General features: G+C 50.2%; 1 protein-coding gene across 5 annotated transcripts in view; it reads left to right on the top strand.

Annotated features, from left to right (window-relative positions):
- SULF2 (sulfatase 2) overlaps positions 1 to 15,192 on the top strand; it is a 106,418-nt gene that overhangs the window by 13,641 nt on the left and 77,585 nt on the right. For all 5 annotated transcript variants that reach the window (XM_039864536.1, XM_039864540.1, XM_039864538.1 and 2 more), the window contains exon 2: positions 10,049 to 10,324. In XM_039864536.1, coding sequence (XP_039720470.1) covers positions 10,150 to 10,324 — 175 coding nt within the window. In that variant the 5' untranslated portion in view covers positions 10,049 to 10,149. The remainder of the gene's footprint in view (positions 1 to 10,048; positions 10,325 to 15,192) is intronic.

The raw sequence follows: 15,192 nt of genomic DNA, 5'->3' as shown, positions 1-15,192 counted from the left end.
CCGTGCCAGGCTCCCGTGACTTGGCAAGGCCCACCGTATTTTCCAGGACGGCCACAGATACCCCACATCCTCACCTCCAGTGTGACCTGGACAATTCCCCATTGAGAGGTGGGGTCCCTGTCCCATCCTTGAGTCTAGCCAGGTTTGTGAATTGCTAGAAACCAATAGAACGTGTCGGAAGTGATGGTGAGGGACCTCTGAGGCTCAATGGGAACGGAGAGGCAGCACTGCCTCGACCTCTGGGACACTTGCTTTTGGAGCTCTAAGCTGCTGTGTAAGAAATCGGACACCACCCTGAGGCCACCATCAATGTGAGGAAGCCCAGTCGACTGCCAGCAGCAGCCACCAGAGGATTTAAGTCCCCAGTTCTAGAGTCTTTTCAGCTGTGGCCTCAGACATTATAGAGACCAGTTCATTCCCACCATGTCCTGTTTGGATTCCTTATCATGAGTCCCTCAGCATAAAAAAAAAAGAGGTCAATGCTGTACAGAAATAGTAACTGGAGCTCTGAGCATGCGTCATCTTCCTTCCATTCACTCATTCATTCATTCAACAATATCCAGAATCTCTCCTCATCTCACTGCATCCACCCTCACAGCCTACGCTACAGTCTGTTCTCCACACAGAGGCAGAAGGATCCCGTTAAAACATACATCCAATCTCAGCACCGCTGGGCTGGAACCCCGGTTCCCCTCCAACTAAATATTAGCCAGTTCCACATCAGCCGCACTTGCCCACTTTATGTTCCTCAAACACTCAGGCACATTTCTACCTCAGGACATTTGCATTTGCTTTTCCCTGTGCCTGGAACACTGTTCTTTTCAATATCCACAAGGCACATCATCCCTTTACCTCCTTCAGGACTCTGCCCCAGTATCCTCTCCCAGAGAGGCCTTTACCGACCCCTCCCCCCACCGCCCCCTTTTAAAATTGCAGCTTTCCCGTAACTAGCACTTCCAACCTCCCTCTTCTGTGTCATCTCCTCAGGACTCACCACCTCATGCGCCTGTGATTTATCTGGCTGTCTGACCCGTGAAAGATTGTCATTTCTGGATCCCCAATACATAGAACAAGGCCTGTGCATTGCAGACGCTCAGTAAATATTTATTGACTAACCGGAAGAAGTAGGACCCAGGCTGTGCCAGGGGCTGGGGCTCTGGGGTTAGAAACAGTCTCTACCCATGTGGAGCTTCCAGTGGGAGAGATGACCCCCCCCTCCCCCCACACACACCACGAGTGCATAAAGGAATTGCGAGCCATGAAGAGTGCTCTGAGGAGAACAAAGCTGGGATCAAGGCCGTGGGTAACAGGAGCCCTGCTGCAGGCAGGGGGGCTCCCTGTCCACCTGTCAGACTCCCTCCACCCCAGACTCCAAGGCCATGTCCAGGGAATAGTCTGTCTTTCTTGGCAGGTGAGGAAACTGAGGCCAAAGTCATGACTCCCACGCTCACGGTCCTTCCACTTTTCCTCACCACTTCTCTTTAATCAGTTGACAAATAAGGATGAGGGAATTTTGCTTTCAGTAAGGCCGAGAGCTGGGCATAGGCCCAGGCTGAGGACTGGCAGGCTGCACTGTCGTGTCTCTCTATGCAGAGAGACAGCTGGTGGCTGGGGTCCCACCTGAGGCAACACTGCCTCCTGCTTGTTCTGCTATTGGAGCTCATTTGGTTGTAAGTGACAGGGAAAGCAACTCGGGGTGACCTAAAGGAAAAAGAGAATATGATTCATATCCCTAAAGAGTCAAAGTTTGGAGAAAGTTGACCTAAAAAGAAACAGCTCAAAGTAGTTGAAGGTCGTAGAAGAACCAATTGATGCAAAGAAATGAATAAAGGACCCAGAGATAAATCTTCCTCCTTCAGGCTTAGCTGGATCCAGGTCTCAAATGTTGTCCAGACCCAGTACGTTCCATTCTGCAGCTGTTCCTTCCTATGTGTTGGCTTCATTCCAAGTCCACATGAAGCAAGATGGCCTCAGAGTCTTCCCTTGTCCTCAAGCTGGAAAGACATGGAACGGGTTAGCCATTTAGAGTTAGCCTCTTCCTAATGAGTCCGGCCAACATGCCTGGATTACTCTGTTTGGCCAGTCCCTGAGGCAGGGAGATTGGAAGGCCTTGATTGGCTCAGGTATGGGTCGCATGGTCTAGACTTCGGGCCCTGGAGCTGGGGCCTAATTTAAACCTTAGTGGCCATGGATCAGGGAGAAGAAGATCCCCAGATGAAAACTGGGCACCGTTATAGAAAGTAGAGTGAGAGAATGCTGGGCGGCTCAAACCCAGAGAATAACACTAGCCAACATTTATTGGGTGATTACTATATACAGCTCTGTTGTAAAGTTTTAACAGGTATTAAGCTGTTTCATCCTCACCATTCTTATCAGTGCTATTGTGCCACTTTACAGATTAAAACACCGAGGCCACAAGAGTTTAAGTTACTTGCCCAACAGCTAGTAAGTGGTGGAGCCAGGATTGGAACTCAAGCAGTCTGGCTCCAGTTGCCATCTAGGCCCCTTCTCCAGCCTGGTCCCTACTGCATTTTCTCCCTGGCATTTACCTGTCCATGTGCTTGCCTTTCTCCACTCTCTTTGTCAGCTTCATGATGACAGAAATTTGTGTCTGGTTTTCTGCACTGGTCATGAACGGCACCTGGCACATAGCAGATGCTCAGATATTTGAGCATGTGAATTATATGGCCTCTCAAACACCCACTCACTTGACACGCAAAACCTTGTGATGCTCAGCTTCTCAAGACATTGAGTATATTGTTTCTAAACTTTCTTCGAGCTCTAGCTATAATCCATGGACCCGGTCTAACAGTTTACCTGTGGTTCACCAATACTTCCAATCCTGTATTCGGTCCCTTCTTACCTTTAGCTGGAGTCTTTCGACTCCCAGCTTCGGACATGTGGACTCCTTAGAATCTCAGCTCCACGAGGGCAAGGACTTTTTTTTTTCCACTGCTTGATCTACAGTGCCAGGGACTGTGCCCGGCACATAGTGGGCCTTCGAGAATTTCTCATTGCATGAATAGTAATGCGGGCTACAGGGTTCTTAAGCCTTTCTCTTTATGCCTTAATTTCCTTTCCAGATCCTGAGCTTTTGTCTTGAAACCTGATCTTTCCCTCCTACCTCTGAAGGATGCTTTTCTAGTCTCCTGACCTGCTCTTGAGAGCTGTCTTGGTTCTCTGTCTCCAACTGGAATTCCAAGAACAGGCGCAGAGAGCCACCAGATGCCCTGGACCTGGGTAGGGGAGACAGGGAGAGTCTGTGGCTTATAGGTGACAGGAGCTCCTGTCCTTTCTTTGACAGCCCTGGAGAGGAAGAGACATGGCTAGAAAAATCCTATGGCCAAAAAGAAGGGAGACGCCAGGGAAGCGTAAGGTTTAACAGATGTGTGCGTGTCATTCCCTGTCTAGACAACTTCTGGATTCGTGAAGTTCGAGACCACACATTTCTACCCCTCCTGCTTTGCCTGCTGTTCTCTCAGGCTGTTTCCCCTGCCTAAAACACCCTGTCCTACACCCCCTTCTTCAGAGTCTACCCAAATCCTGTGGGCTCTTCAGAACTTTGTTCCAGTTAGGCTTATCAAACTTTACTCTGTAATGACTCCTCCAGGCAGCCCTCCCTGAATGCCTCCAGGCCAGCAGCTTCTCCCTTCTTTTTCCTGTTTGCAACACACTTAACCTCAGCCTCTTATATCATTCATCATTTTTCTAGTGACCTTAGGTGTCAAAAGAGGACTCTGGCGTCAGAACGTCTGGGTGCAAATCTCAGCTGTGTTGTCTGCTTGCTGTGTCAGCCCTGTAGGAAATAGATGGTGCCCTCCAACAAAGGCATGAGTAGAGCGTAAGAAAATGAGCAACACAGATCTCTGGGGCTGGGGAAGGCGGGGAGTGCGTGCTGAGACCTGGAGAGGGCCGCCCACAGGAGCTGTGGCCCTCAGTGAAGCAATAGAGGCACGTGGTCACTTCTCAGTAACAGGGCAGGAAGGGGACCTGGGAAGTACCTGGGCCCCTATCTCCTCCCACCCTTTCTTCCCCTGCTGATGTTCCTGAGCCAAACCCTACCAGGAGCCAGAGAGCATAGAACTCATTGATGTGGGTCAAAGGAACAATATTTAGCATGTGCTGTGACCTCGGGCAAGTTCTTGAACCTCTCTTTGCCTCAGCTTCCTCATCTGCAGATGGGACATCCTAACTCATGATGATGTTATAAGGGTGACCTGAGTTAACACAGAGAAAGTGTTTAGAACTGGGAGGCCCAAGATAAGCAAGCCCAAGATAAGTTATTCTTTATCACTATTTTTGGGTGTTCATTATGTTGAACACCCTGTTGCAAGTGACAGCCCCAAGCCAGCTTAAGTGACAAGGGACACTCGTTTGAGTTTTTGACTACAGAGTGCAAGTTGGTGCAGCCCAGTGTCACCAGCATCCTCTTTCAGGCTCCAATTGGTGGCCTTGTCAGCACGCAGCAACCCACCCTACAACTTCTCCCTTCCCTCTCATTGGCCAGGCCTGGGTCACATGTCTATCTCTGGGCCAATCACTGGAGCTACAGAGATGGAATGTGCCTATTGGCTCCACCTGAGTCACATGTTTCACTCTACATTCAAACGCACATAATCAGAATAAGGGAGCAGCAGTGCTCCCTCCACAATTGGAGTTCTGTTATCAGGAGGGAAAACATGATTTGCTAAGTCAGTAAATATGTTGAGTGTTTGCTATGTCTCAAGCACTGTTTTAGGTGTTGGGAATACAGATGTGAACAAAGCTGATAAAAATCCATGCCTGCAGGGAGCTGACGGTCCAGTTTGAGAAACCCACAAAGAAAGAAAATATCTAGTCAGAAGTGGTAAGTGCTACTGGGGAGGTAAGAGATTTCAATTTTAACCTCAAGGAGATGAGAAAGGGGTCAGGAAGATATCTGGATGAAGGCTTCAGGCAGCAGGATCAGCAAGTGCAAAGGCCATGGGGCGGCATGATCGAGAAACAGTGTGGAGACTATGTGGCTAGTGCCAAGTGGACAAGGGGGAAAAGTGTAAGGTAATGAGGTTAGAGAGGGATTAGAGCCACATGTGTAGAGTCTTGTAGGCCCTTTGGAGGCTTTTGGAATTTATTTGCATTAGATGGGAGCCCTTGAAGGCTTCTCAGGGCAAGAAGGCAGCCTCTCTTAACAGGATCCTTCTGGCTGCTTGATAGAAGGCGAGGGTGGAAGCAGGGAAACCAGTTAGAAGGCTGTTATAATCCAGGCAGGATTATCCTACCACCTAACAGTGTGCCTCGCACAGAGTAGGTCCTAACTAAACATTGGTAAAGGAAGACATAAGTGGCCAGCTTCTCTGGACCACCTAGGAGGGTCCCCCAGTCTGTTGCAGAGGCTCTGGCCCCAGCACACAAGGCATCTCTGCACACCTCACAATTTCCTTTCTCCCCACCTTCCGTGAAAGTTCTCCCATCTGGTCAGTGCCTCGTTCTGCTTCTGGCTGCTTCTACTTCTGCCACCTCCTCAGCTACTTGATCATTCCCAAAACCCTCTCAGCTGTTCACGTTGGATTTGGGAATCCTCAGAGGAAAACAGCCATCTGGGTCTTTCTGGACAGGCCTGGGCAAGGCCCCAGGAGTTTTTCCGAAGTCACGGTGTGTAGGGCCGGGAGTCATGGGTCACCCTGAGACCTGCTCCGCTCTGCAGATCTGTGATGTTTCTGACCACTTAGGACATTAGACATTTCCAGAGTTGTCGTCCTGGGCTGGGAAGAAGGTCTGTGAGAAGACGCAGGACAAAGAGAAGGAGCAGGATGGCTCCTTGCAATGCACTGGTGGGACGAGACGTGTGACCATGGGACGGACAGAACATAGGTCACCTACTGCCACACGGATCCACCAGATCCTCTCTCGCTTCGGCCACTTTGAATCTTTTACCAAGAAGGAAAAAAAATGGCACAGTCCCTTGTGTCATTTTTAATTGATTTCTTCGGCATCCGGAGAGAGGCTGGCCCAAGGCCAGGGGAAGTCGGAGCCGGGGGAATTCATCAAAAATCGACCTACTGATGACTTGATCTGATGAAATAATTAGCTCCTGTTATTCTCCAGTGTCTGGTTACAGAGCTTTGACTTCCACCCGGAGGAGCAGCACCCTGGCTGGCGGGTATAGCCGCGCAGGGTGGGGTGGGGAGTGCTTAGAAGACCAGTGTGGGTGCCAGGAACAGAATCCGGCTGACCATGCGCCCCAGCTCCACCCACCATCTGGCCCAGGGCTCCAGATCCAGGCCGCAACTCTCAGCTCCCCTGGCCCGCCACGTCACAGGCCAGGACCAGAAAGGCACTCGAAGGGCACCTGGCTGCCTGCTGCATCATTTGGCAAACAAGGAAACCGAGGCTGGGAGGCTCTTAGGAGCTTGCCCGGAAATCTGCTTCTAGGAGGTCCTGGTTGAGCAGGCTGACTGGGGCCAGACTCGGTTTGAACCCCGACTCTGCCAGTTATTGAGCCATATGATCATGAGAAAGTGTTTTTAACTCTCTGGGCCTCAGCTACCTCATCCATAAAGTGGGTATAATATTCATGGGTGGATATGTGGATTAAACGACTTGTGTGTGAAATGCTTAGAGCAGGGGCTGGAGCATGGCAAGCTCGATAAGCATTTGCTGTTGTTATTTCTAGTGTAAGAGAGTTGCTGGTTGTAGGGTGTTCCTTGGAAATGCTCTCATTATTTTATCAACATCTATCGAAGGAACAGGAACGTGCATTTTAGTGGGCTGGTTGGCGTGTCAGTTCGAGTGCAAAGCGCAGAGCATCCTGGTATGTTTCTCAAGGGGGTACATGGACCAATAATCTGGAGTAATTCAGGGACCCATTAGATGGCCAGAGCACATTGTCTTTTCACCCCTCTGAAGCCTCCCATTACCTCCAGCAGAGATAGTGCTAAAATGCTTTGACTCCTTTAACACCTGCTAATCTCCCTTCAAAAGAGAGTGCAAGTTCAAGAACAGGCCAGTACAGCGGGCTGAGTTTAGAGCCTTCAGCGTGCACTAGACGCTGTTAGACTAAGTAACACTGTGCCTGTTTTCTTTGACTTTATCTGTGGGTCTACAGGGAAGGTTTGCTGATTTTCCATTTACCCTTGGATATAAAGTTTTCTTTTTCACACTCCATATTAACTCGTTAATCCCTTACACTCATCTGATAGATGAGGAACCTGAGGCACAGAGCTGTTAAGTTACTTGCTCAGGGTCACCCAGCAAGTACTTCCAGAGTACTTCCTGTGTCTTAACCATCACATGATGGGGGCACAAAGCAGGTGCCCAACACACAGCAGGTGAGGGACTCTGGCTGCCGAGAGATGTGTGTTTGAGCGGATGAGGGGATGGAGATGAAGTCGGTGCTTGCTCCCCAGTGAAACTCAGGGTTCCCAGTCAGCTCCCCTGATAACGTGACTCTCTCTGCACAGATGGCCTGTCTGAATCCCTGCATGGAGCCTGCTCCTGCTCCCAGCCTCCCTGAGGGAGAGGCCACTGAAGATACTGTTTTCAGAGGCGGGGCAGGGGAGAGGGAGCAGACTGGGAACAATGCAGCCACCAGGAACTAGCAAGGGAGAGGAGCCATGGCTACCCCAAGCTTGAAGGAGACGGGGAGAGGTACCCCAGAACTGAAGAGCTAGGAGGGGCTCCAGCTGGTGCCGTGGCCAGAAAAGGAAGACAAAGGCCTGGGAGCCACTGCATGCCAGAGAGGGAGCGGAGGAGGAGAGGGATTGTGTCGATCGCCGGCCGCTCCCTGCCCTGCAACCTCGCGGCAGGGCGTCTGCTCATGAGAACAGCTCGAAGCGGAAACCAGTCTGCAGAGTGCTGCTTCCTGGAGCAACAGCAGGGTGGAGAGTGGATGGTGGGGAGACACAGAGCCATTCACCCCTGGATCTTGCCTGGCGTCTTTTCAATCACAGTATGCCCCGAAAACTCAGAGTGGCCAACTCCTCCTTGGTGACCCAGGCAGAGTGATGAGGAGGGCGTCGCTGACAGGTCTCTGGGCCTCCAGATCCAGGTTATGGGGTGGCCCCGCCAAGCCTAGCATCCCTCGCTCTGCAGAGCTCAGAAACTTTAACAAAACTTCCACTCCTTTATTTATCTGAATATGCATTTGGCACCTACTATGTGCCAGGCATGGTCCTAGGTGCTGAGGGCGGAGCTGTGAGTAACACAAACCCAGCCTCTGCCCTGATGGAGCCGAACCTCCAGTGAGGAGAACCAGGCCACAAATAAGATGATTGCAGATTGTAGTCGGGATTATGAGGGAAGTAAAACAGGTTATTAAATACAGAGAGTGCCTCGGATAGGGGTACCACCTGAGACAGGCAGGCAGTGCAGCCTCTCCGAGGAAGTGACATTTGTGCCAAGACTTGACAGAGGAGAATAAGCCCATCATAAAAAAAAAATCTAGGGAAAGAGTCTTCCGGGTGTAAGGAAGAGCAAGTGCAAAGGCCCTGGGGCAGGAACAAGCTGGACTTGTCCAAGCAGCAGACAGAGGCCGCTGGGGCTGGAGAGCAATTGAGAGGAATTAGGCGAAGCGGGCAGAGGCTGGATCACATGGGCCTGGTGGCACTTGTAGTGAGTTTACATTTTATTCCCTGAGCCACGAGAAACTAGAGGAGGGTCTGAGCAGGTGAGTGACGGAACTGGGACTAAGGTGAGATGAGTGCCTTGCACTCGACAACCTGGAGTGATCACCCTTCGATCTTGTACCCTTAGCACCTCATCGAGTGATATGATCTGATTTGAATTTTAGGAAATTCCCTGGGGAGAACAGTGGGGACAGGGGTGGGAGAAGCAGGGGGACCCCGTAGGTGGCTGTTGCAGTCACCAGGAAACACGAAGCAGGCAGCACATCCCCCTCTGCGGAAGCTGGGGCCTTTGATGAGCTCCCTGAGCCCTCGCTTTGGGGTTGGGCTTCCCCATCTTCCTTCAAGGTCACAGGGAAGGTGACTCAGCCAAACTCTAACGAGTATGGTTTCCTCTCCACACATCTATTCGCTCGCACTCTCTTCCTTTCTCTCCTCTTAAATAAATGAGACCAAAAGTCTACGTCTGGACAGGACTCGAAGGCTCATTTCCTCAGGAAGTAGAAAAATGACCGCAGAAAGCAAAGAGCAGAGCAAGAGCCGAGACCTGCCCGAGCCCAGATTCGCCCTCCCCACTCCCCTCCCCCACCAATTGTGACCTGACCTGATCCGGGATTGCGGTGGGACTGAGGGATGACTGAGGTCACAGCGGAATGTGACGGTTCTTCTACCTCAGCTTTTTAGCCCTCAAGTGTCTCTAATGTCATTTTGTTTACTCTGCAACTTAAAACTTGCGTGAATAACTTGCCCAGCTCTGGGATCCGTTGTCGGCGAGGCTGCACACACATCCCCAGTGGTCTGAGTCCTTGTATTAGCCATCTCTCCCATTTTATTCATAGGAAAACTGAGGTTCCCCACTGGCTTATTGATGGGGAAGGAAGCAAAGCCGGTGAGTGAGGGAGCCGGGCCTGAAATCTATGAAGAGTCACCCAGCCCAAAAGCAGATGCCATCCTGGCCTGTCGTCCAGACCTCTCTCTGGGTCACATGCTGTCTGGGAGCCGCACTACATCTGCCTCACCTCTGCACCCCCCTAAGGTGCCAGCAGAGAAGAGAGAATCAGAAACATCCCTCAGAGCGGGCTTCTTCCCTTTCTCTGGGGGCGATTTGTCTATTGGAGTGGTTGGATGATTCAGTGACGGGCTGATTCTCTGACTTGGGACTTGATCTGCCACCAACACATCCACAGGCTCGCTGGTCCAGGGGAGAATTCTCTCTGCAGAAGCGGTCACAGAAGGCTTTCCTACCAGCTTATTATCTGAATGAACTGCAAATACTTTTCTTTGGCCGAGTTAGATATTTGCTCTGCTATAAGTGTCCCTGATGAGGGCAACTTTCAGTGTTCGTGCCAGAGGCCATCATAGTAAACGTCGTGCAAGTCCAAACAGACAGGCAGCAGACAGGCAGCCTGTGCAAAGAAACTGACCTGATTCTTTTCCTCCTCCTCTAGATCTGTGAACAGAGAGAGAAGAGGGCAAAGAAGCAGATCCACGAGACACAACCTCAGACTCCTGCCTCCAGCAAGAAGCAACAGATCAGCAAAAACATAAAATGGCACGCCCTGGCCTCCTGCTTTGCCTGCTCTCCGCAACTGTTCTCTCTCTGCTGGGTGGCAGTTCCGCGTTCCTGTCACACCACCGCCTAAAAGGCAGGTTTCAGAGGGACCGCAAAAACATCCGCCCCAACATCATCCTGGTGCTGACGGACGACCAAGACGTCGAGCTCGGTAAGCACTCCAGTGAGCGGGTGGCATCTACCCAGGGTCACCGGGCCCATCTACTGGGGCTAAAGCTCCTGATGTAAAATGCTTGCATCAACCTGTAGAATTTACCTCCAGTGGATTTAACCAAGTCTCAGGGGTTGCCCCACACCTGTGGATTTGCAGGCGGGTCAAGGTTAAGGGTCTCCAGCCTTTTCCTAGTGCAGAAAACCCTTTGAAGATTTCTCCAAAGTCTTAAGGAGAAGACACGATAAGACCAATTCATATTTTATCCAACTTCTGTTGAATACTTGCTATGTGCCAGGCAATAGTCTAGGGCCCGGAACTTCCGTAATGAGTAAGAAAGGCACAGTGCCTAGTTTCATAGAGTGAGGGAGACGGATAATCAGCAGGATTGTAAATTCACATGTAACATAATTTCAGGAAGGGAGAAACGCTCCAATGAAACTGAGGAGGGTGCTGTGCCTGATGGGGTGGTGGTCAGAGCTCCTCTGGACTGGAAATCAGGGAGAGGCTGCCAGAGGGAGGTGATGTTTGAGCTGACACTGTGCATGCATGTGAGCTTGTACACACATGCATGGACCCCTGCTCCACCAATCTCAAAAGCTGTGGGTGGACTCAGCGTTCCTTGGTGACATCGGGAGCAGGAAGCCATCCCTATGGGCAGTGTCCTGACCCAGTTCACAAAGACGGTGCCTCAGGAGGATAAGCTCGGTGCCTGTGGTCCTGAGCTTCCTCCCCTCACATCACTATGTGCCCCAGGTAGAGCAGGCGAGATAGGCTCTTGCCAAGGTTTGGTTCCTTTACGCCGATGGCAGGCATGACAAGGGCTCCCGAATGCTACGTCCAAGGGATTGTGGCCTCCTTGCCTTCCTTTTATTACTCACACAAGCCACCCCTGGGCCACATCCGTGATTCACTGTGTATAAAGCATCCTGACTCCTCGTGCTCTCTAAGCAAGACCATGGGCCCCGCCCCCCAAGCTGTGAGTGTCTTCATTTGCATGAGACAAGACCCCATAGATGTGGCCACCAAGAGCGAGGCCTCCAGAGTCAGTCTCGCTTGAACCTTCTGCTCTCCTGGCTCAGACTCCACTTATATTTCCAGCTCACCCTTGGGGCTCTCTCTCAGTATAAACCTTTTTTCTCCTTATCTTGTGTCTTCCTCCCCTTGAATTTACTGATTTTAAGGGTTCCATTTCTCCACATTAAACCCAACACCAGCTCTACCCTATAATTCTGCCCTATAGAATTATACTGCCAGCCACAAATGCAAATGATACATGTAATTTAAAATTTTGTATTTGCTACATTTTTTAAAAAAGTAAAAAGAAACTGGTGAAATTAATTTTAATAACATACTTTATTTAACCCAGTGTATCCAAATTATTATCTCAAAATGTAATCTATATGAAAATGATTAATTAGATGTTTACATGTTTAATATTGTTTTCAAAGTCTGTCAAGTTTACACCTAGAGCACTTATCAATTAGGACTAGCCACCTTTCAGATGCCCGGTAGCCATTTGCGGCTTATGGCCACCGTTCTGGATGGCACACGGGCCTTGTGCATTTTCTTTCTCCTGTGACTTAGATTTCTCTTCTCATCATCAATACCACCATGTATTGTGAAGATGTGGGGAAAAGCCTTCCTTCCAAGCAGGGAGAGTACTATGTGCAAAGGCCCTGAGGCAGGACCAAAGAGATGGATGTGGCTGGAGCCTAGAAAGGCGTATAGGAAATGAGACTGGGGAGAGGGGGTGGAGCCAGATTTTGGAGGCTCTCCTGGGTTGTGGTAAGGAATGCCAGTAGTTGACCAGGGGAGGAGTCGGCCTTTAGCCTCTGCCCACTGTCAAAGGACAATGGAATATCACCGGTAGCAATAAATTTAAAGGCTCACTGGGTAAGCCTTCGCAACCCAATGTAAATTGTGATAAACTGCAAATCTATACACCCCTTTTGGATCCATTATTAAAAAACATGAATCAGTCTTTTAACTGCCAAGAAAAGGTGATTGATATAAATCTAAGTCATTCCTTATAATGATTTGTATTAATGATCACAAGTATAGATTTTCTCAGGGACCTTTTCAGTGCAAAAAGAATTTGCAGCCAAAGCAATCAGAGCCCAGAGCTTTTGTACACATGATACCTATCTCCCTGGCACCGTTTAGCACAAGCCGTGTTTGATAACCATGGGGAGTCTACAGACCTCGGTCATAGGTGCATGAGTTTCATTTCTGGCAGAATTTTGCAAAGAGCACTTGCAGGTAGCACCTGGACCTGAGGGCACTTTGGTCTTGCCTTGTGGGGCCCCTTGAGCTATTTTGGTCATAGTCATGCCTGGGAATTCAAGACACCCCGGGCTTCCATTCATGCATTCAATTGAGATTTATTCAGCATCCACTCTCTGCAGTGTACTGTGCTGGGAACTGGAGGACTGAGGGAGGACCATTCTAAGTAGAACAGAAAAGGCAAAGATACCGAGTTAGAAATGAGCTTAGTGGGTTGGGACCGAAAGAATGCCTGCGAGGGGGAGTGGACAGAGCTGGGGTGTAAATAGAGACAGGACCAGGAGTTGACTGAGGTCAGGTCGTGTGGGGCCTTGTGGCCATGGTGCGGGTTCTGAGTTGTATTCTTAGTGAGGCGGACATGGATAGGAGGCCTTGAGCAGGCAGGGCCGTGACCTGCCTTAGGCTCCCACAGCATCCTTCTGACTGTTATGTTGAAATTAGATTTCAGAGAGCAGGAGCAGGCACAGGGACACCCATTAAGAGGCCAGCGCAGCAACTAGGCAGGTGACGATGGAAGCTGGGACCAAGGGAAAAACGGAAGGGCCGAGACAATGAGCAGTGGGTTGGAGGGCGCAGTTAAGGAAAAGGGGAACATCCGGGGTGACTCGCAGATTTGGAGCCCGAACCAAGGCGAGTGAGTGAACTCCCATTCTTAGGAACGGCACATTTTTGCTGCAGTAACGTGATCTAACGAAGCCTCGTGTCAGAATCTGGTTGTAAGTTTGCATCTGTGACTCTCAAACCGACAGGATATGCAAATATAGGGAAAGGAGCTGCGGGTGTGATGAAGACAGAAGGGAAGAGCCAAGAAAATCATGGCTTACTCAGAGGACACAGATTCGTTCTCTTCATTGTATAGCTGGAGAGACTAAGGCACAGAGAAGTGAAGTGACTTGTCCAGAGTCACACAGCCGTAACGTGGCTAAACGAGATTTGAACCCAGCACCCAAGGTCTTAACCACTGCTCTGCTCTACTCAGCCAGTCTCCTGGGATAGCTATTGAGTCGTTTCTAGACCGTTAGTGTGTGTGTTCGTTTTCACTGGTACAAATACCGTTGCCGGAAATGTCTTTGTACGTGCCTATTTGGACATCCAAGCAAGTGTTTCTGAAAGATAAATTCCAGGAAGTAGATATGGTAGGTGGTGGGTTTAGAGCCCTCATGCTCGCTTCTGCCACCCCCCACCCCACCCACAGCACTGACTCGCATAGCTCACCAGCCTTCCGCTCACCAGCCAGCCCATCCGACGGCAGAACAGGCTTTTGAAGGAGGCTGCCCTCTTTTCAGGAGGTGAAGGATGGGAATGTGGCAGTGGGTGGGGCGGGGCGGGGGGTGGGGGTGTGAGCTTTTTATAAACCACTAGACAGACCCAGATCAATAATGCATATTCCCAAAAAGGCCAGCACATTATCTCACAGTCTGCGACAACTGGCACACAGAGGGTGGTCCTAAAAAATTTATCATCTGCTATTTTCTGCTCATCCGTGCGGCAGTTCCGACAGTTCTTGGGGCTGGAGACTTCTCAACTAAGATAATTCCAGGCTTTCTTCCAGTCCCGGGGTGGAGAACAGCCGTCCATCCTAATTAGGGCCTGGTTGAGAGAATTGGTGTGGGACACAGCACAGAGGGGAGTCCCGTGGTCCTGTTTCCTAATTGCAAGGGCAGGGGGACTGTGTATCCATTTTCCCTTTCCATACACGCATTTGACACAGCTCCCTGATTTGTCACTCAGAAATGTCAAGCGCCCAAGGGAACTGGTCCCAGTGCATATCGGTCATTAAGTGGCCTCGATTATCGATATGTTTTCAAGGCCGTTGGGCAGGTCCTTGGGTTTGGATGACCCTTGGAGACCAGCAGGGTCTTGGCTGGCCGTCTTTATCAAGCAGATGAGGGAGAAGCACACGGAAGCCCCAGTCTCGTTTGCATGTGTCCTTCAGTCAGTAGGCTCTGCCAGGGTTTACTGGCTTAATTCAATCTAGACAAACCCTTGCTGAGCCTCGGACGCTCGGACAGGCTCCGAGACACCAAAACGAGTTAGACACAGTCCTCACCTGGAGCAAGAGAATATTTGCAGCATCCCAGTGCTGTCTGTTGCATTATTTGAAATTTTCTTTAACTGGACTTATTTTTTGAAGCTTAAGGAAGCTCTAAATTATGACTGTAAAGGAAAAACTAGTATCCATTGCCTTTGCTAAAGGTCACTGCCAAACCAAGTATGATGAGAACAGCGGTGTTTTTACATTTCAGCGAGATGCTGCCTCCCGTGAGGCTGGCATGTCTTTGTTACAAAGGGCGATGGGCAGTTTTGAGAGAGGTGTTAAAGGTCAGGTAGCACCTCCCTGAGACTTTCTTCTTGACCTTGCCAGCAGGATGCAGAATGGAAAAGGGAAGAGCTTTCCCAAGTGTGAGTCATGGGCATATAATGCGGGGGCCACAGTAGTATGGGAGCTACATGATGGTAACTCTTGTGTCTGAGGGTTAAGGAGACGTTCGAGCCCAGACCCCAGACTATCAGGCATTGATTCTCCACTGCTCATCTCTGAGGGTGCATGCCAGCTAGAAACAACGTGCCTTTAGAGGCCC

Source organism: Pteropus medius, unplaced genomic scaffold, assembly GCF_902729225.1.
Source record: "Pteropus medius unplaced genomic scaffold, Ma_sr-lr_union100, whole genome shotgun sequence".
In the NCBI taxonomy this organism is placed as follows: domain Eukaryota; kingdom Metazoa; phylum Chordata; class Mammalia; order Chiroptera; family Pteropodidae; genus Pteropus; species Pteropus medius.
The sequence above is the reverse complement of the archived record's forward strand: the minus strand, read 5'-3'. Positions and strand labels throughout refer to the sequence as shown.